The 22,476-nt window shown below is 32.4% G+C and overlaps 1 protein-coding gene across 1 annotated transcript; it reads left to right on the top strand.

The window, feature by feature from the left end:
- The first annotated feature begins 502 nt into the window (after positions 1-502).
- LOC106791306 lies at positions 503-21,405 on the top strand. The gene is made up of 6 exons (XM_014756846.1): positions 503-789; positions 17,714-18,312; positions 18,448-19,147; positions 19,224-19,773; positions 19,891-20,025; positions 20,146-21,405. The coding sequence occupies exons 1-6, from the start codon at positions 635-637 to the stop codon at positions 20,290-20,292; spliced, it is 2,286 nt and encodes a 761-aa protein (XP_014612332.1). The 5' UTR covers positions 503-634; the 3' UTR covers positions 20,293-21,405.
- The last annotated feature ends 1,071 nt before the right edge of the window (positions 21,406-22,476 follow it).

Genomic DNA, 22,476 nt, shown 5'->3' with positions numbered 1-22,476 from the left:
ATGTTAATAGACATTACAATTTGAATATCAACTTCGACAGTATTTATTTAATAAAAAAAATTGAAAAAAATTAAATAAAAATGAAAATTAGTTAGGGTACCGGAGAAAATATGCTATGGCAAGTGAGTAGAGTGGGTATGGTGTGGTAAGGTGACGGCACTGTCGGCCGGCCAGCTGTACACGGCGTGGCGCGTCAGTCGGTACTCGTTGGGTTCTCCCCACTACTGGGCATCGTTACCCCCACTACAGAATAAGCTCGTAACGGTGGCGGCCATCGGTGTGTAGCGCGCGCGGTGTGTCTTTCGTCGGGCCATGGCCTCCATAGACACGGAGGCGAGCGAGGCAGCCCGAGCCGCTCCTCGCGTCATCATCTATACGAGAGAAAGAGAGAAAGAGAAAGAGAAAGAGAAAGAGTGAGTGAGTGAGTGAGTGAGTGTGTGAATGTGAGAGTGAGAGAGAGTGAGAGAGAGTGAGAGGGAGCGAGCGAGCGAGCGAGCTTGCAAGCGCGCGAAAGAGTGAGAGAGATATATAGACGAACGAACGAACAGGAAAGAAAAGAGAAAGAGAGAGAGAAGACGGGCCTGAGAGCGACGATCGCGAGGAATAGTAGCAATAATTTCTAACTCGAGTCAAGATGGCGGCGACGGTGGTGGCGGACACGGTGGCGGTGCTCGCCAGGGGCGACAAGATCCTCGTCACCGTCGAGTCCGCCCTACCGGACATCCTCGTCGTGTCCTTCGTTCATGGTGCCAAGTGTTTCCAGGGTGCGCTCCTCGACGCTACCAAGAGGTACGTAAATGTTATCCGTGTGTACGTGCGCGTGGCCATGTGTATATATATATATATATATATACGTGCGCGTACGTGTATTATAATATTATGTTATTATCTTTTATTTCTTTGTGTCATACCCCTTTATTATACAAATCCTATGAGTAAGTTTTATTATTTGTTTTATTCTTATTTTTTTGTTTTTTCTTTTTTTTTTTATATTGTAAAAACACCTATGTGTTTGTGTGTTGTTAATGAAGCGTGTCCTGCGTGTGTAATGTTTTTACGCGTGTCACTGGCACGACGTGTGCACCTCGTGCTCGCAACATCCCTCTATCTGTCTCTCTCTTTAACAATTGTACACGTTGCTTGCTTCTCTACTCTTTTTTTTTGTTTCTTTTTGTTTTTTTTTCTGTCTTTCCCTAAAATATATATATATACGTGTGCTTTCTCTCTCTCTCTCTTTCTTTCTTACTTTTTTTATTTTTGTATTATTATCATAAATGAAAGTAATAACATTAACAATAATTATGTCAGTTAATATAAAAAAAACAGAAAATTGCTAATTTTATTGTAACCAAAGAACAAAAAGCTTTTCGTCGATGTTCATCGTGCGACGGCCGTCGCTTCCTTCCTGTTCTACACTTCACATCATTCTATCTCTTTCTCTCTTTCTTTCCCTTTCTCTGAACCATCCATTTCCTTTAAATCCTGATATCGATCAACGATTGGAGTAGTTTTAACGAAACGTCAAGTAGTTTCAACGTGTAGTCGACAAATTCCCTGTCATCGTTTCTTTATCTTCTTCCTTGTCTTTATCATCGTTGTCGTCATAGTCGTTGTCGTCGACGTCAGAGGTGAATCACCTTAAAGAGATGCCCTTTGTTAGGGCCCACCGTGTGTGTGATATGTTAGGTCTCTTCCGGTCTCTGTCTCTCAGCCGTCTATATAACAGTCCACTCACATAAGTCATTATTTCGTTTGACAATCAGCGAAAGCATGGATTCCCTTTTATTTTTTTTTTGTGTCTAATTTCTTTCATATTTATTTTGACTATTTTTCGTCGTCGTTTTGGACTAACCACTGATTTTTAGCGATATATTTGTAAGGTAGAATAAAAAAAAAAGAAGATAAAAGATCGCATTTCTATCGGTAGCAAGATAAATGTTACGAGTGATCGTACATTCTCTGTCTCTTTCTCCTTTTATTTATTTCTCTATCCTTCCTCTTCTTTTTTTTCTCTCTCTCTCTCTCTCTCTCTCTCTTGGCCTGGATGCATCGCGTTAAACGTCACGCAGAGCTTTACGAGACGCTGGAAAAGCTGGCTTTTTTTAAGCCCTACATCTCTTCCTTCCTTCCTTCTTTTCTTCTACTTCTTTTTCTTTTCCTCCTCCTCCTCCTCCTCCTCCTATTCCTTTTTTCTTTCTTTTACTTTTATTTCGTACTATGTCGTAAACGAGTGGTCGATCGATAAAGAAAGTAACGATTTGTCCTATCTTTCTCTCTCTTTCTCTTTCCATCTGTCTCTCTCTCTCTCTCTCTCTTTTCTTTTTGTTCGTTCGTCATTGTTGCCTTTTGGCAACTTTGCCAAGGAAGTTCCTCGCAAAGATTATTCTTGAAATAAGGATGAAAGAAAACGAATTATTCTTTAGGATTTTGATTGTGTGTCGGTTTAAATGACGATTACATCGTTTTTTAACTCGTGCAAATATTTATTCACACGCGATACTGGTAATTAGGATAATTGGTTAAGAAGAAAATTACTCGAGTTTATTATTCGTTCTATTTCTTTTTCTTTATCGCCCTTTTCTATCTGATATTTCACATATAATTATCAAAATAAAATACACAATTTATTCGTAAAAGACTCACAATTTATTATATTAATCATTCATCTAATATCATTGATCGTGATTATAAAGTATTAATATTTCAAAATGTAAAATAGTTCAACACGATATTGTTTCCGATTATTCTCAATCATTTTTAAAAAAGTTGCTTACTCGTGGTTAGTATGATTATTAAGGGATAATAAATTCATTGTATATTAGTATACAATACTAAATTATGTACGAATATGTGCATATACATAAAAGAGGCATGGAAAATCGTCATTTTATCGATCGAGGATTAATTGCGTTACATGTTTTTGATTTTTCTTTCTTTTCGTATACATACGGATTATCGATTATTTTTTTTTCTTTTTTTTTTTTGCGAAAATTCATTGATTTTGATTCGTAATCGAACATTACACAACAATCCGTTGTTAATCTTGCTTGTGATTTCTGGGAGGGGGGGCGCGGCTTTTAATTTTTGTTTTTGTTTTTCAGTACGGCAAAAAAAGCCCATACATCATTGCATTGCGTTTCCGTCAACAATTTAAAATGAGAAGTCAATAAATATAAGTTATTCGGACAGGTATTCCCATCAGAAGATTTCACGAAGAAGAATTCTTTCGGATCGTCTTAACGATCTCTATGAAATATTGTATGACGAGGGAACCGGTTTTCGCGAGTTTCTTTGTTCCGGTAAAGAAGGGATCTTCATTATCGATTTTCAAAGCGGACGTTTACGAAAGCGGAGATACGAGAATTACGAGCGAAGATAATTTTAATAGGCAATGGGAATCATTCATTTAGCTTACTATTTGATTTATGTTTTACTCGGAACGATCGACAAATTTTTATGTTTAAGAAAAAAAAAAGAAATCAATAGATGACAACAGTATTATTATTTTTAATATGAGGCGCACAAAATTTCAATTACTTTCTCTAGACAAATGGAAATTTGTACAATTAGATTAGAAAAGAATAAATAGAAAAGTAAAAAAGAATAAGAAACAAATTTAATGAACAATAATTAATAACTCTCGTTGTTCTTGATTTTCACACAGAGAAGGAGAGAAAAAGATGAAAAGAAAAAGAGGAGTCGTTCGTGAAACGTCGAACTCCATTGTTCTCAAGCGTAGAATAGAGAGAAACGAAGCAACGTCGTTCGTGGCAAGTTCCGGCAAGGTAGAAAAACGAGAAAGAAGTTGCAAAAGCGTTCCGCGTGTTCGAGCTCTTATCGTTTCGTTCGATAAACCACTGTGAGAAACGAACAACTTCATTTTTCTGCCATTTTAACGATCGATTGCTTCGTACACGTACAGAGAGACACACATTATATCCACCCAACACACGTACAAACACGCACACACAAAGTCAGGGATTAACTAGAAAATGAATGGAAGTATCTTTCAATATTTTCCTTTTTTAATCTATAAATTGAAGAATGATTTGATGAAAAATTGAATTTAAAATGCGGAAGAAGTAAAAAAGCAGAGTCAGTTTGAAATGAAAATTGAATTAGATACGCTATCGATCGTTGAAGAAGAGCATATATCTCTGAGGCTAAGGGATCCGACATAGGCAACGGGGTAACGTCGTTCAATTAATTATACGTAAGTCGACCAGCTGACGCACATTGTCCGCAAAGTTAACCGTCCACCGCATTGAAAATCATACTAGCAAAACTAGTCTTACAATCGTCAATCGTCCCCTATTTGCAACTTAGTTCTTCTGTTGTTTCGATCATTGATCATTGACTAATAGCCATTGTTATGCTTTTAGAAAAATGATTTTTTTTTTTCAATGAAATCTCTGCGATTTTAAAAATATTTTTCAATAAACTTTTATGATATTAACTTAAAATACCAATCCAACATATTACACACATTCTAAAATTATTATATTTTATATAATTCATAATTATTAATGATATTATTTGCGTAGTAAAGAATTTTATACTAATTTTTCAATAAAATCAAAATATTTGTAAATAGAAAAGAGATAAACCTTGACACGTTCTGTAATAAAAATTCACCGTACTTGCTATTATATTTCCCATTAAAATAATATAACATACTATATAGAAGGATAGAAAAAGAAAGTAAATAAAAATAACGAAGGTGAAAAATATAAAATAAAAATGAAAGTAAAATAAAAGTCGATCCAACACGAGACTCGGACTAAACGATCTATCAATTTCGAGTAAGCGTTGATACGCGTTAAGCTAACGAGTTTTATTGACATACGATTTAAAGAAATAGTATAGAAATATAGGAATATAATATAGGAGTACTAATAAAACTTTAATCCTAATTTTCTCGAAAATGACTGTACCTAGAAAGTTTTTGATAATAGTTCCGTATGTACGATCTATAATCCTAACGAACCCATATAAATTTATTAAGTTTCATAAACGTCTAAAAAAAAACATCTATGAGACTCTCCTTGTAAGTCAATGTATCGTTCAAAATAAAATAATTTTGAACAGTTTATCAGCTCTGTATGTATTTAAGACAAATACGACCACTAAGAGTTAAATATTATTATTATTCGTACTATTTTATTATTTGATTTGTTAGATACTCCCACTAATTGAACTAATTTTAATTTATAATTTAATTATATAATTATACGGTATTGTGTTCTATTGATCTGAATTAAACATTCGAGTTTAGTACATACTTGTTGAAATATATATTATCGTAAAATTTGAGAAGACGTAGGATGATAATTATTCGTTCGGTCTCGCAATTAAGGATGTAGTAATACCAGTGACGAGTGAAATCTCGTTTAGATGATAAACCAGAGATAAGGAATTTGCTTAAACAACGTTTTAGTTTCCTTTCCTCTTTCTCTCTCGTACCTCTTTTCTCTCTCTCTCTCTCTCTCTCTCTCTCTCTTCCTCTCTCTCTCTTTTGGAATTTTCTCTCGTATTATTTTAACCAGACGCGTCATCATTCTACGCTCGCTTACGGATGTCCATTGCGACGAAAATCATGATTTATATTATAACACCCTGTTGTCGGTAAAACCATCCTAAGAAGAGATCTGAAATGTTCTTCGCATGAGCTAAGATGAAACCTGTTACTTTCTCGTACATGCCAGATGTATTTCACATTTCATATCCTTTATTTCGCGAACGAGATGTTGGTAGAAGACGTTCGCATCGATCAAATATTTAATATTTCATGGTGTCTAACATGTAGGTGTATTATTTGAAATGATTTCGTATTTTAACATTTAATCATTGTTAGAAATAATTATATTAAAATATCTACATAAATACAATTTATTCCAATATATATATATATAATTTCAAAATGGAGAATATGTAGAAGAATAGCCATTATCTTCTTTCTTTTTGTGATTTCACTTCGTGATCAATCGATCAACCAACGTCAATTTTTCTTTCCACGAAAGAACTTTTCCAACTCTTTTACGTTGACTGATAATTTTGTCAATTGTAAAGAAAAGTGTTTTAAAGAAAATAATATACGTAAAAAGAATGAAATATACAACGCCGCACAAATTTCGAATAATTATTCGAAATTATACGAAGAGACGTCTGACAGTTTCTTTTAAATGCATAGGTCAATCCATATTCGTCGCCATTTGCCATAGTTTTCCTATACCATTGACGAGAGTATATACATACGTGGTTATTATTCCTTGAGATACTATAGCCATTAACTTTTAATACTAGCGTGCTATCGTCACTGAAAATAAAGCCTCGTAAATTCAGGACATCGATCGATAAGTCGTGTCTCTTTCTCATTCTTTTTGTCCTTAGAGAAGATGAAGATAGAAATAGAGAGAAGGCGAGAGAAAAAAAAGATAAAAAAAGTGTGGGGATATAAAAATTATTTTTTATTTTCTTAACTTCACTGATGTAATTTAATCTTTTCCTCGTTAAAGTTGTCGTTATAATCATTCGATAAAATTCCGTACGAATGAAAGAATTCTAATTGAACGTAGCGTATCTTGATATACATATAATCATGACAACTTAACAGTTTTAATCCTGATTTATATTCATTTATTATATTTTCATTGTATATATTTTAATTGTAAATATAACTTCAGTAGGTAAAACCCAATAATTTGCATAATATTACAAAAATATCAGATGTTACGCTCTGCGGAAATAACTTCGACGTAATCAAAGGGTTAATTGTATTTCGTGACGAACGCGTAACGTGGAATTTGTTCCGATGGATCACCAAAGTATATAAAAATAAAAATAAAGGTATTAATAAAAGAACACACAAAAAATCAAGATGATTGACAAAGTTAAGAACAGGAATAGATTTTTACGATTAAATTCGTAAATATCGGTGCGAAGATCCACGTCTCTTTCTTAATGTATTATATTTGTGCGTGTGTGTGTGTGTGTGTGTGTGAAAAATAGTTTCGTCGAAATGCTTGTAGAGTTGAACGTTATTCGCTTCGTACTCAGATTTCTATGTAAGCGTTTGCATGCTTAACTTCTATAATATCAAAAGCATAGCGTAGCACGAAATCATAAAGTAAGCTACAATGTATGTAACAGCTTGCTGAGTTACAACACTACGGGTGTATCATTTCTAATAGCCTAGTAAGAAGCGATTGTAGAATATTTTATCGTTTCTTTTTCATTTTCATGGTCTCGTCAAAATGAATGGAAGAGAATTCTTTTCTTGATTGCTTTGTAGAACAATGAGATGCACTTTCACGGTTTTTCTTTTTAATAGTTAATATTTATTGTTAATACTGACGCGCCATTTTGAAAAACATTCTTATAATAATTAATAATAAGTTAAAAGCACAAGGTACAGTAATATATAATATACTGATTTTTATTCTTTTTCTTGCTATTATAGGATTTTATATTCAATGTTTAATATTATATTAGACTCATTTAATTAACTTTCATCTTGAAATTGTGATCCTTTTAGAGATACCATTAAAGTATATCTCGTCGGCCATCTTGATACGTCGGACGCGTCATGTTTCCATTCCTACCCCACAATTTCTCTTTCTCTTTCTTTGTTTCTCTCTTTCCTTTTTTTTTTCCTTCATTCTATATTGTAACAATGTTTGTAGAAAGCGTCGTATGCTGGCTTCCCCAAAAGATCAACTTACTTAACGTATTTCCGTGGATGAACATATAATATTAGCCATTATTTTGACTTATATGTTGAATTTCGATAATTAATCTAGTATCCTTTTAATGGGTATAACAGAATAACAACATACGGCTCGGTGTGAATCATAAACTGTACATATCGAATGGTCACAAATAGAAGGCTTAGAGTATAGATGAGGGAGAAGGTAGGAGGAAACAAAAAAATAGAGGAAATAAAAAAAAAGGAAAGAATTTTATATTAATCTGCAAGAGTTATGACTTTAGGAAATAGTTTTACCAGTTATGCAATACTTACTTTTATCATCATCATTATTTTTCTTCTTATTATTATTACTATTATTAGGTTCGGTTGTTCTCGTCGATCTTCTCCGATATTGTCCGAACGTATAACACGTCTCTGAGGTGAAAGTCAAGTTGTCTTAATAGCTAACTGATGCCTATTATGTACACATGACTTCGTTCGAGTTATATCTGGTTCTTTTTTATTTATAATTTATTTTATCTAGTTCATTTTTATCACTTGTATACATTATTAACATTGCAAGGAATCAAAGGTCATTTGCATTTGCATTCATTTGAATGAAGAAAAGATAATTATTTGTTAGAATATAATATACTATTAATTAATTTCGTTAGCGACGTTTCGAATGAATAATATTATCGTTTTTCTAATCTTTTTTTCTTTTTTTTTTTTTTACCACACACACATGAAGGTATTTCTTTGACGTACACCGAGACACAAATTTTTTTCATAATTTTTAAAACAATATTTATTATAACTAACTAACATAAATATATATATATATATATATAACTGCTTATGCAGATAGTTATGCAGAAATTATAGATTATGCAATAATTTTTAAAAGGCATCTTTGTATTTGTTCAAGCATAAATTGAGTTTTTAATGGCTAAATAATCAATGAAGAAATTTTCCAGAAACTTTATTACTTATTTTTTACATAATTTTTTTCTACGTATATATTTCTTTATAATTATTTATGTCGATATATACGTCTATGTGTATCATAGATTAAATTATAATAGATTATGATAACAGATACAGTTTATAATCTATATAGATATAATCCAATAATTCAATCTAATGTTTATCAATCGATGGTTGAGAAACGCGAACTATTGATGGTCTGTAGAAACATTTTGGTGGGTTGCGAAATACTTATATATATATATATATAAATTTGTTTATATTTAATTTTAAGATTATAAATATATTAAATTACTAATATTAGGTAAGTCCAAAAGTTCGTGTGCAATTTTGCGAAATTTTTTTTAATAGTTTAATGCGCACGAACTTTTTACACATTTTCATGTAAACGAAATGTATTCAAGTTGTTTTGTTTTATTATTATTGGCTTTATCAAAATTATATAACGTCTTGGTAACAATCATTATCTCACAAAACAGCAAGTATTTATGAAAAAAGAAATAGAAACAGATATAGAATTAAAAAAAAGATATAATTTTCACGATAGTTACTTTTGATATTGTAAAACGCGACATGATTCAATGCCGTCTCATTAATGATTTATTTAAATTGTGAATATTATCATAACAGCAATGTTAACAGAAACCAGACGTACGATGTTGTAGCCTTTTACGATAAAAAAAAATTAGATAATAGCGCGATTCATTATCTTTTCAATATTTTATTTTCTTATATTTTATTTTACTTTATTATTAAAGAGAGATACTTATCCTCTTATCAGATAATAGAGAAATAAAAATATATATATTTATTATTTTATTTATATATATTTCGCATAATGATAGATATTTTTTCATATCTGCACGTACGCAAATGTGTTTCATGCATATATTTTTGTCATGCGATAAAACAATTGTTCGAAAAATCGTTCGTATTATTCAGATATAAAATTCATCTATAAAATGAGAAGACAAATATATTTTATACGTAGAAATAGCAGGAATAATGATGATTCGACCATATTTAAATGTATGTATCATCGTTGGATTCTTAATTCAAGCTTGTTAACCTCGATGACTCCTTTCTCGATTCTTGCCGGTGCTTTCGGTTAAATTGCGTCCTTTGGACCATTTTGTTGTTTTTTTCGTTTTCATTGTTTTTCTTCTCGTCATCTTCATGACGTAAAACAAGATTCGATCGAATAAGAATCATGACTGCTTGCTTTTTTCGCTATCGAGTTACGTAACACGTTAGGGGCAGGGTCTTCTTCTTCCTTCTTGTCGCCGAAGTGGCCGCCATCTTAAAGATGGTTAGCTCTTTGTAGGTCGCACGAAATTACAGGGAATTAATCAAATTGTCGATTAATAAAATGTGAAAATGTAGGTAAGAGAAAAGTATCATTTTGTAAGAGAACATTTTTCTTTTAAGTCGATCGAAGACATTGTTCTTTTTTTCTTTTCTTTTCTTTTCTTTTCCTCCAAGTATCGAACAAAAGCAGAACTCGACTTTATCATCGAGAAAATTTTTTTCTATTTTTTAGGAAATAAGGACAGAAAGATATAGAGAGAGAAGTTTTTGAAAAAAAAAAAAAAAAAAAAACAATCTTCAGTGTTAAGAAAAAATTATTCGTAAATAAGTTAACGTTATCATTGTATTGTCGTTCCGTATAAGTTAATGAAGTAGAGAGAAAGAGAGAGATAGAGAAAAGGAAAGAAAAATAGGACGAGAGATATCGTCGTCAGTTCGTCGTTTCACAGAGACAGCCGCAAATAAACCAGCCCGAATTACTCTGAGCGAATTCAGAATCGTCTTCTTGGCTTATCGAAGGGTAAATTGAATTTTCGTAGCTGGCATATACGTGATGAAAAAAAGAAAAAAGAAAAAAAAGAAGTGGAAATCCGATTCAGAAATTGATCCCAAGAAAGTGGAAGGGAATGAATAGGAAGAGGGAAAATAAAAGAGGGATGGGGAAAGAGTGAAATCGACTCTATGTGAGAAAAAAATTCCTTTTGTGGAGTATAAACTATATAATAATTATGTTATAAATATAAAATATATACATAAATAAAGTTATATAGGATACATATAAATAAATAATTTTAATAACGAAACGTTTAATTATGTTTTAATTAAAAATACATCTTTCTTTAATCACGAGAAACAATAATTTCATATATATATATATATTTAAATTATATATCACACATAATTAAACAGAAATTGAACAAAAAAAGAAAAAAAATAATGTACATATTAAATAATATATTAGATAACGCGTGATAAATAAATCAAATTATATTCAAATATAATTGTAAAATAAAATGAAAGTAGTAGAATTTATAGGAAAAATGTATTATATATAAATGCTTACATGAACGCACGTTAGTGAACAACAATTTAAAGAATCGAGTTAGGGCAAGGGTTTGAAACGATTTCTATAAGTAAATCGCATATGTATGGGCGGTGGCTCCGCATTGTCGTCGACCATATCACGAAGGCCATGCGGGCTGTTACATTATTTTGGCATTCGCATGGCTTTCCCTGATCGATGTAACATACACTTTCTGTCCTAATGACTCTTCTCTTTTCTGACATTTACATGTTACACATATCTGAATTTTCTCGCATATACGTGTATACGTACGTACGTATATACATATACATATTCATACGTTCATATATCACATATAAAACATAGATGCAAACGCTATATATTACATATATAAAACATATGTGTACACGTAGACATATTACATAAAATATATTTGAATGTATACGTAAACATATTTACTTACACGCATACATACGCTTATTCGCATGATGATACATTGAAGGTGTAAGAAAGATAGACGCGTACAAGGATAGATAGATAAATAGATAGATAGATGAATAGATGGATGAATAGGGAGACTAGTATAAATCGAGGAAAGGATATACATCGTGTTATTAGATATGTATACGCTTGCTTTTCTGACCGACCTATAAAGGATGTAATGAAAATAAGGATTTTAGGATTAAACTCTGAGAAAAATAGAGAGTAAAGAATCTTCAATATTTTTATCTTTGAAGAAAAATCAAGTTCATCGTGTGTGAGTAAAGAATAGTTTTAAATATTTAATGATTATAAAATTTAGATCTTTGAGATTAGTTTTTGAGACTTGGATTTTATCTGAATGTCATGATTTCAATTTTGATAAAAGAAAATACTCATATATGTAAATACATTGTACATCATGTTAAATGTGTCACAATTCATATATCAAGTGTTTGACTAGAGTAGAACGCAATTAGGATTCGTTATCGAAAGAAAAGTAAACATTAAAATCGGGTTAAATTAATAAAGCGTTATTTGCATTTTGTAATGTTTCAAAGGTATTCAAGCTTTAAAAAATAGCCGATGGTTGAAGTTCCAGAACAAACGTTAGTCACGACCTTTGAGTTAACACGCGCGCACGTGTATCACGAGTATATATACTTGGAAAATCGATAAATTCGCAGCAAAGCTATCGTGGATCAGTCTGACTATGGAAAACACGAGTTCGACGACCAGGCCAAGCCAGGCCAGGTCAGACGCGACCAGACCATACCATACCAGACCATACCAGACAAGACAAGACAAGACAAGACAGGTATCGCATAGACCTGTCTATAAAAAATAATACTTTGCTATCTTTATTTATTACAATAAAAACAACAAGAAATAAGTATTACAATATCGTACAGCGGTTATTATAGCATCACGTGATACCTAATAGTTTGCTCTTAAATTTTGTCGAATTTTATCACGTTTAATGTTTCCTATCTCGTTCGATAATTATTGCACTTCATATATTTCAATTTCTTTCGAAAATTGAGTCCCATTGTGTAAAAGTTATCACTCGGTAGTATCTATGCAGGTTGAAAGATATAACTGATGGTGGAGTTTCGAGAGAACGGTAGGGAGGGAGGGTTCTGCGTAAAAGTGATTACTTATAAAAGAACAAATAGAAAATAAGTTAACAAATATAAAAAAAAAAAAAGAAAAAAAACATTTATCGATTCATAAACTCAACGCGATTGAAGTTCATTTAAATCTGATAATAATCATATTTCGATATCATATTTTCATTATATTATATATATCCTTTCATAGGAAATTAGATATGAATTATGTCATCTTTATCTAAATTTATTAATCAGCGATAAGATAAATGATTGGTTATTTTGTTTTGGATGTATTTCGAGTAATTTCATTATCAACCAGTCAAGAAGGTTTTTTTTATGTTCAAGATGTCTCATGTGTGTTTCCTATAATATCATCGCTCGAATATTGACTCGTTTCTGCTCGTGGAATAAACCGCTAGGTAACTCCCACGAGTATATTATATATATCTATATCTATAAGGGAATAGTGAGAGAGAAAGAGAGAAAGAGAAATAAAAAAGGCAAGGTAGACAAAAAGGAACGTTAGGTCTTTTTCTTACGTGTGATACCTCGATCTTCCTAATATCATTTTTCCTTCACGAAAAGGTCGGATATATCACGAAAATTCTTGTTTTGTTGGACGTATCATTGTATAGTAGTATATTACATATAGGTATAAATACATATATGCCGAAAAGAAGAAATAAAAGAAAATAAAAAGTAAAGGAAGAGACGGACAAGTACTTACATACTTTCGATTACTAGTTAGAAGGTCTTGTAACATGAGTTCTTATGCATTGAGATAATACCGTTCAACGTTGTTAAACCACCTGTTATATACGTGACAAGTCATTACTTATGAATATAAATCCATGTTCATAGTATATCTTATTTTTGATTATATGATGATATTCATTTTTGAAGCGTTTCGTTCTATCGATATATATATATACATTTTTTTTCTATCCAAGAACGTGAAAAAAGCAAAACCACACAAGATCGTGTTTAATTTCTTCGAAAAGAAATATGTCGTTATCTTAATCGTAGTCGTCGTCTGTTAATTTCTCGAGGACAGGAAAATACAATTAATTTCATTGTAATTAATTAAATATTGTACGTCCAACAACGCCAACGTCTTAGCTTGCCGTGATACATCTAATCATGTGTGGTTGTGCTTTTATACGTTTTCCTTGGCACGAAAGACGTCATTCGCAGTGCCATTGAGGATGTTCTATCCCTTTTGTTCAGTTTGGAAAGGACGAAGAAATTGTCCTCTTCGTTCCTCACTTTGCGGATATGTGTTCAGTATGTACGTATAGAGATATGAAGAAATAAGAAAAGGGTTGGGCACACATAAAACCTGGTGAACCTCGAGGAAACTCTTCTTTTCACCCCCCCCAAGCCCCCAGCCCCCTATCTTTCTCTTGCTTCGTCTATGATTGCGACACGAGCTTGAAATTGCTTGAACAGAAGGAGACCATTTCTGTTCTTGTCCTTCCACAGTCGTTATTGTAGTAGTTCAGAAATGGACAAGAAAACAGACAACAGCTGTTCGAGTGTTTCAAGATAAAAGAGGGAAAGAAAGAAAAGTTCGTTTACCGGAACGACGAAAGGCTTAAGTCGTGCTTAAAGTTTGTTCGAGCGTAAGGAAACGATTTTACACGGAAATCGCGACCTCTTTCACTAGAGTTCCGAGTTCTTTTCCATAGGCCTCCATGAGTATTTTTTTTACGCTTTTGTTAAGGATGTTGTGAATATACTCATTTAAATCCATTAAGGGGACACGATAAAAAAAAAACATACTTACTCGTTCAGTTTTATTATAGTTATGAATAGAATTGTTGTTGTGGATTACGTGTTGTTAATCGTAATAATTAAAGAATAATTGTATTTTACAAAATAATGATATATGTGACTTTATTTTTGATGAAATAAAATTGATCGATAATTTAATAATTTATTGTTAAAGGTTTTGTGATTAAAATTTGTTTTAAATTAAATTTAATCAGCGAATTTCTAACGAGTATTTAAAAATATTTTCTTTATTAGATTTTGTTCAACAATGGTAATTAAATAAATACTGTAATTTGATTAAACATTTTATATTCATTATTTAACAAATATTCGAAACTATTTTATTATTTCTCTAAACTATAATAATAATGTACGAATAATAATTTCTTTAGGTTGATCAAATAATTTTTATATTTAATCTAGTTGCCTAATTAATATCTAAAATTATTTAATTACGTTTTATTTAACATCCTCTTTATAATAGAAGAAATATCCTTGACTTCGAGTCTCGGTTAACCGGATAACCTTCCTATGTTGGATTACGAAATGTGAAAGTTTCATTGCTAAAATTTCGTCCCTTCTCTTATTTTTATTATTAACACCAATACTCTTTTCCGGTATTTCGAAAAAGATAAAGAAATTATTTAAAAAAAAAAAAAAAAAGAAAAAACATTAAAAAAGAAAGAAAGAAAGAAAAGAGATCGTTTTACTGTACAGTTACAACAAAATCCTTCCACTTGTTTTTCCTATTACTTAACTGGAAAGAGAGAGAAAGGGAAAGGGAAAAGGAAAGGGAAAAAGGTTGGGAAAGGAAAAAATATCGTTCTCGCGGTCTATTCGTTACGCGCTATCTCAGCCGTAACACCAGCTTGAAAACTCATTACTCATTTCGGGACGTAGTGTCCGTAATTGCGCGTCCCTTAATTACTCTTCACAACGGTACGTATACACTACTGGCTTTTACACTCTGCAACGTTGCTTGGAACTCTGGGAAATGAGAATGTTCTAAGATACCATACCACATGTATAGAAACAATCAACGAAAACCATTCGTTTCTTTATTTTTTTTTTTTTGCAATCGTACAAGGATTATCTCCTATCTTAAAGATATTAGGTCAGTGAATTGTCAAAAAAAAACAGTTACTTTTCATTAAGGAAGTAGAAAAAAAATATTCGTATCATTTTCATTATTATCAATACTGTTTACATTTAATGCTTTTTTTTTTCGTTCTATTGAAATATTTGAAACATATAAAATTTGATGATTCGATTCCGTGGCATTCAAAGATGGCAGACTTGCTAAATCGTCGCCATCTTTCTCTCGTTAGACGATGATATTACATGACGCATGACGCCGATTTGAAAAACGAAAATTATTACTTTTGTTATGGGGGATATTTTATTTCTTGGCGTGAAATGTCTGTATCTTTTTTCAAGTAAATGTAACTTCCGTGTTAGTTTACAAACATTTGTAATATTAGAGGAAAAGACAGACAGCCGGACAGACAGAGAGGGGACAATCATCTGCTGTATACGTCAGATATACGGGTAATGTATAAGATAACAATATATATATATGTAGGTGTTTCGAGATATCATGGAAAGTTAGGTAATTCTCTGGAAACGTGACGTACCTTGATGGAGGTGTACACATACACCCATACCGACACATATGTTTCTCTTTCCTTATTTCTTCCTAAAATCGAAAATGATATCATATTGTTTTAATATCAGATGAATTTTTTCTTAATTCTTTTACCTATTGTTAGTTATCCGAACAAGTTATTTCCGGAACAGGGGAAGGAAAAGCTGCGAAATATTAATGGTTACACTGAACTGAGGCTATCGCTCATTGTTCGCTCTCTAGAATCAATACATTGTCGTGGTTGTCTCTATTACTATATGTGTATGCATATATATATATATATATATTGTACATAGGTGCATGATTATTACATACACACATTTATATATACTTACGAACACACGAAATCGTCCGAACAAAATATATATGTGCATGGCTATATTACATATGTCATGTTGTGTGTATGTGTATCGAGGGGAGAGGGGGGTATACATGTTCACTAATGTTGCCCAATAATCTTGTGGCTCGCGAACACGGATTCTCAGCATTACGCAGAAGTTTTTCACCATTACGAAACCTTACTGACAATACAAAACTGTCTTTTAAGACAATTATTGTAATACATTTATAATTTTTATTTGTTGGAGTTTAAATAATTTTGAAAAATATTTTAAACTATCTTTTTGTTCTTTTAATATTAAGAAATTTGATTTATTTGATTGTAAATTATTCCGAATACTAGTGTTTCTCCATAGTAGGCGAAGATGAGAAGAAAATTAGGAATGAATATTATAAAAAATACTTTTTTCAGCAAAAATTTCTAGGCTCTATAGGAAAGTTTGACTACATTTTAATAAACTATTTTAAAATTACTTATATGTATACTTATATTACTGATGCCAAATCCGATCATAAATAAAAAAATATACTTTGGTAATAGAAATTTTCTGTGATGTTGGAATTTACATTATCGAGAAAATATTATCAGATGACTTTAAGACACTTTCAACAATTTTGTTATCACAACGTGGTCAAAGTTGATTTAAAAAAAAGGGAAAAAATGTGATTTTTTAAACCATTACGTACATCAACAATAAATTTCTCCAATTGAAGATGTTCGAAATATCGAGAAAAAAATGTTTCATTTGTCGAATCATTCTGTACATAAACGTTAAATAAATAATTCGAATGTGCTCGTATAAAAAGAGCTTAATTTTAAAAATGCACGCTCCCACGTCTGCAATTGATGTTAATTCGTGGATAAAGCTAATGACGAACGTTTTATCGATGCTTCGTCGGTACCAACCCTGATTTCGCAAATCAATATTGGAGCTTCGAAACGGGCGATTAAGCGATAACGGAATTCCTTCCGCTTGTATTGTACAACAGAGACTTGTTACAAAATTTATCTCTCTTTTCCTATCTCTCTATCTATCTATCTCGTGATTATAAATTTTCAACATCGATAATTTCTATTTATATTCTCTCATCGATAAATTTTCTATAATTTTCATTTTCGATATCAATAAAATATCTGTTGAAAAAAAAATAATAATCACCTTCATTATCTCTATCGATAACTTCATTAACGACAATGTTAAGAAATAATTAATTACTATGAATAGAAAATGATGAATTATTTTTTCATGAATTATTTTCTTGATTACATATATATACTAGGTTGAGTAACAATGTTGATTGAACAAACTAACAAAAAAAATACAAAGTAAAAGTTGGTGTCTGTTGAAATTTTCCAGGGGTCTTCCCTGTGGTGTTCAACCTCCGGAACCGGTACCGGATCCTGATGGCGACAAGTTGGCAACTATCGCGGCACGGTTCAGTTATTTTCAAGATAGAAAGAACGCGAGTGGTCCGACTAAGGTCGACCTACGTAGAAGTATAAATCCACCAGCTAGATATAAAAATGCACGGCCGACGGTCCGGTTGAGGCCACGTCAAGTTCTCTGTAGCAAATGTCGGTCGATTTGTAACGAGAATAGCGAGAACGTTGACGTGAGTCGAAAACGAAAGCATGATGAGGAACAACAACAGCAACAACAACAACAAACTCAACAACATTCGCAGCAACAGCAGCAACCAACTCATCAACAGCAACAAAATGTACCTACGAGGAGAAGTGATCGTCAACGCTGTAGTCAGCAACCGCAAAAGAATCAAAGAGCATTCTTTTCGGAAAATACGAATACGGCGATGACGGCGACGATGACGACAACTGTGATGAAACCAGCAACATCCTCGTCGAGTCCTGACTCATCGAAGCTTGGTACCTCTTCTTTGATACCAAAACTTTCAAGATTACAACCGAACGAGATTAGCAACGCTATGCATGGACCTGGTGAGTCCTCAAAGAGTCTCTTACGATAGATTCGACAAAATAACTAAAATAAATATAACACACAGACATATACACCCGATACAGTCTCTCATAAACGTCTCGTTCAGAAACTGATATCGCGACCTAATTTCGTAGGTAAGGAAGAACTAACAACTGGAGTACCGTCTACCTATTGGAGTAGCAGCAGTGAGGCTGATGATTCAAGCAGGAACACCCTAACGCGTCCGGAGGATCGAGCCGAGTCTACGGATTGCGATAGTAATCCTTCGATGGCTTATTGCGCAACACCAAGAAGATTGAGTAGTTCTTCGGTGGAAAGTGCAAAAGTACCTGAAGAAGAGGACAAGAAGACTTTGGCTGCGGCTGATTCAACCGTGAGACCGAGGATTGGTCGAGTTCCAAGGAAAAAAAGATCGGTCGGTTCCATGGAAGATCTTTGGGACGAGTCCGTGTTCGAGGATCCAACGAGAACTACCAGGACCACGCCTATTATAAAGATTTCTTTTGGTGCTCAAGGCGAGGGTACCGTATTGAAGATACCTTCGAAGATTCAGGACCCGGAATACGAACAGGAGACCGATGATCAGGACGACGTACAAGCTGAAACCGATCGAGATCCTTTGGAATTGCCACGGAACTTCGATAATGGTTACGACTATTGTGAAGATGCCGAAGACGATGGGCAAGAACAGATAGATCCACAAAAGCAGGGTGTAAAAGACGCCAGTGCCAAGGCTGCGAAAAGAGCACTGAAAAAAGCTAAGAAAGAAGCAAGAAGGAAAATGTTGGGTGGTGGTGTATCGCCGGCCAGATCGCCTTGTAATGGTTCTCCACGGTATGTATAAGTAAAGTATATATATACATATATTACGATCTTTTTCAGATAGTAATACAAGATTTTTATTTCATAGATACAATACCAGCTATGATCCCTTACTTTATCATCGTCGTAAGCATAAAGTGAAACATAAGAAAAAACACAAGGATGATCGCAAACACAAGAATCAACAGCAGCAGCAACAACTGCAACAACAAGAAGAGCAACAACAGGAATCCTGTGTGGAATCTGCTGGTACAACAACAACAGAATGTCAACAAAATTGGAATGTTTTACCGGATGGTGAAACGTATACGGCCATAAAGGAACAGTGCCTGAAACAGAAACTCTCGATCTCTTTGAAGAGGCTGAACACGAACGCTTATGCAAGATGCGATTATCCCGTGAGCAACGCTTCGTCCGGCTGTAAAAGCCCGGGTGCCAGTAGCGACGAACTCAGCGAACAGGAGGCTGAAGTGGACGCTGGAGAAACTGCCCCGGATTTTCCACCTCAATCGCACCCTCTTGTCATGCGTTTGGCAGCAACACCAGTGGCTCATTGTCTCACTGCCAACGGCAGGAGGATGGATGTTGGGGATGTTGTATGGGGAAAGATCCATGGTTTCCCTTGGTGGCCGGGAAAGGTATATACACCCCTACACAGACATGCGCGCGTGCGCATAGTTATCATATACACGGAACATTTATCTGACAGAAAACTATGTTTGTTAATATCCGTTAACGGGTTATAATATTTACAGGTTTTAAGTATTACGGTTTCCTGTAAGGAAGATGGTACGTCATCTGGACCACAAGCTCACGTAGCTTGGTACGGTTCCTCGACTAGTTCTCTCATGTCCTGCGATCAGCTGAGTCCCTTTCTCGAAACTTTTAAGGTATCGATTTACCTTCTAGCGCGATCAAATCAATTGTAACTTCGAAATAGATTATGAACTTGTATATTTTTAAAACAGAGAACTATCTTTCTCTTTTCTCCTATTATTCTTATATTTCAGACACGGTACAATAAGAAAAAACGAGGACCCTACAAGGAAGCTATAAGACAAGCCCAAAACGAAGCACGCAGTCAGATAACTCCAAATTCGACAAGCAGTGTTCTCAATGTTTGTGGTTCACCTCGCGAGGTTAACGTTCTCTCCTAAAACAAAAGAAAAGATAAAAATAGAACATTCTCGTTCCTCTTTCTAATCTATTATATTATTGCGATGATATTGAACAACACGCCTCGGAATTTTCTTCGTATACATGTAAATTTTTGTATATAAAAAGTTTATTATTATTATTATAATAACTTTAGTTTAATGCGCTTAAACGCGACACGATTACTGACGATCGATGTTTGCACTGAAAAAAAAACTACATGTGACCGCTTATTATTTAAGCGTCGTTTTACAGTGAACCAACTGTAAAAGAAAATGGTAAAGGAAAAGTTCACTGCCAGCATTATTTTCGTATGCATGTAGTTTACAAGAGAAGAAATTTTACATTATTATTATTATTATTATTATTATTATTATTATTATTATTATTATTATTATTATTATTATTATTATTATTATTATTATTATTATTATCTTGTACGAGGATATATAATTGTGTTTGTAGTAAGTGTGAGGATTTAGAGAATGATTTTTTGTATCAGTTTACAAAATGATTTTTAAGAGTTGGCATAAATAACTACCTCTTTGAATTTTCATCGTTAGGTACGAGATGGATGTATGTAGGAGAAAGAAAATCTGTTATATCACATGTTAGTTGATTCGTTTATGTTTTTTTTTTTTTCTACATATTAGATTTATTTACGTGTATGTGCATTTCTAGATTACGAGCAGTCTAACGATGGCAGTGAATTTTTTATATCAGCTGCATTTAATATTATTGTGTTTTTCTCCAGCTTAAATTTGATAACTTGTAAAGATTGGTCACAAAATACAAAAATGAAAAAAAAAATAAGTAGATGAAACTTGTCGAATTTTAACAAGTATATTATATGGTGTACTCAATGACGGTTAGGTGAAAAATTATTGATGTGATCGATCTATTTTTGAATCTGTGACGAATATAAATGAAATATTTTTTTTTTTTATTAATACGTACGTTTTTACGGCCATGTACTTTTTTGTTTGTATAAATCCACTGGCTCGTTTGATTTGTTGTTTATTAACAAAATCTTTTTGAGGGTTTTCTCGCTAAGTAGTATTTTTGACAAATAAAATCATTGAGAGATAATCTTTATTATTAGGAAGAGTTATGCGTAAAAAAAAAAAAAGAAAAAAGTTTATTTATTGTCTTATACAAAATCGGTGAAATTAAAAGAAAAAGAAAGAAGAAAAAACACTAAAAAGATATAAAGAAAAAATATGATCTAAAGAAAGTTTATATATCTTTTCATTTAAACAAATCAATTTTATTCAATCGCTTTTGATGAATGAATTATTTATGTTATATATAAGTACCATAGAATGATCTTAGATATCGTTTAATGCGAGATAACCGATTTTCACATTTACTATACCTTAATTTATATATATATATAATATATATAATATATACACAAACAAAGAGAATACTTTTTCAATGAACAGTAAGAATAATTTCTTACTCCGGAAACTCCTCTCTTTCTAGTAAACGTGTTCAGGCCTTGTTTAAATTTTCATGCCGCAACACTGCCGTAATTAAACGACAAAAAAAAACTTACGCGTTCCTCTTACTCGCCGTATCGATAATCGTTAAGAAAAAACAATATTTTCGTTTAAAATTTTTTTCGTAACTGCCGTTATTGTTAAAAAATGAAATTAAGAAATGAAATGAAAGAAAGAAAGAAAAAGAAAAAAAAAGGAAAAAAAAAGATGAGTGGATTCCGAGACTTTCAAAGAGCCAACACTATACACATGCATTTATAGAATTTATTTGAAAATTCTACAGTGCAAGATGCTTCCTTCGTACTGTCTATCAAAGAATGCGAATGTTCTATACCATATATATATATTTATATATATATACATACATGTATATTTAAACGTTTGTAAATATCAAAACACTTACTAGTCCTTATCAAACCAAAATATCGAATATGTTGAAATGTATTTTTTTCTTTTTTCATGATAGAAATTTCTTTCTTTCTTTCTTCCTTTTTTTGTATTTTTAATTTTTTAGTTATCAATATATACCAGTTTTGTTTTTGTAGTCTTACGTGTAAGAAGAAAATAAAAAAAACGGAATTCATCCATCTTTGATAATAATTAAAGATGAAAAATAAAAAAAAATGTGATAAAAAAATGATTGAAATACATGAAACAAAAACTCATATATAAACACATGAACAT

Source organism: Polistes canadensis, unplaced genomic scaffold (genome assembly GCF_001313835.1).
Source record: "Polistes canadensis isolate GaletaPanama2010 unplaced genomic scaffold, ASM131383v1 scaffold_295, whole genome shotgun sequence".
NCBI classification, from domain to species: Eukaryota; Metazoa; Arthropoda; class Insecta; order Hymenoptera; family Vespidae; genus Polistes; species Polistes canadensis.
The sequence above is the reverse complement of the archived record's forward strand: the minus strand, read 5'-3'. Positions and strand labels throughout refer to the sequence as shown.

Coding starts and splice junctions, on each gene's coding strand:
- LOC106791306 (XM_014756846.1), top strand. CDS start 635: ATGGCGGCGACGGTGGTGGCGGACACGGTGGCGGTGCTCGCCAGGGGC. Junction 18,313..18,447: donor CAACGCTATGCATGGACCTG/GTGAGTCCTCAA, acceptor CTAATTTCGTAG/GTAAGGAAGAACTAACAACT. Junction 19,148..19,223: donor CCTTGTAATGGTTCTCCACG/GTATGTATAAGT, acceptor TTTATTTCATAG/ATACAATACCAGCTATGATC.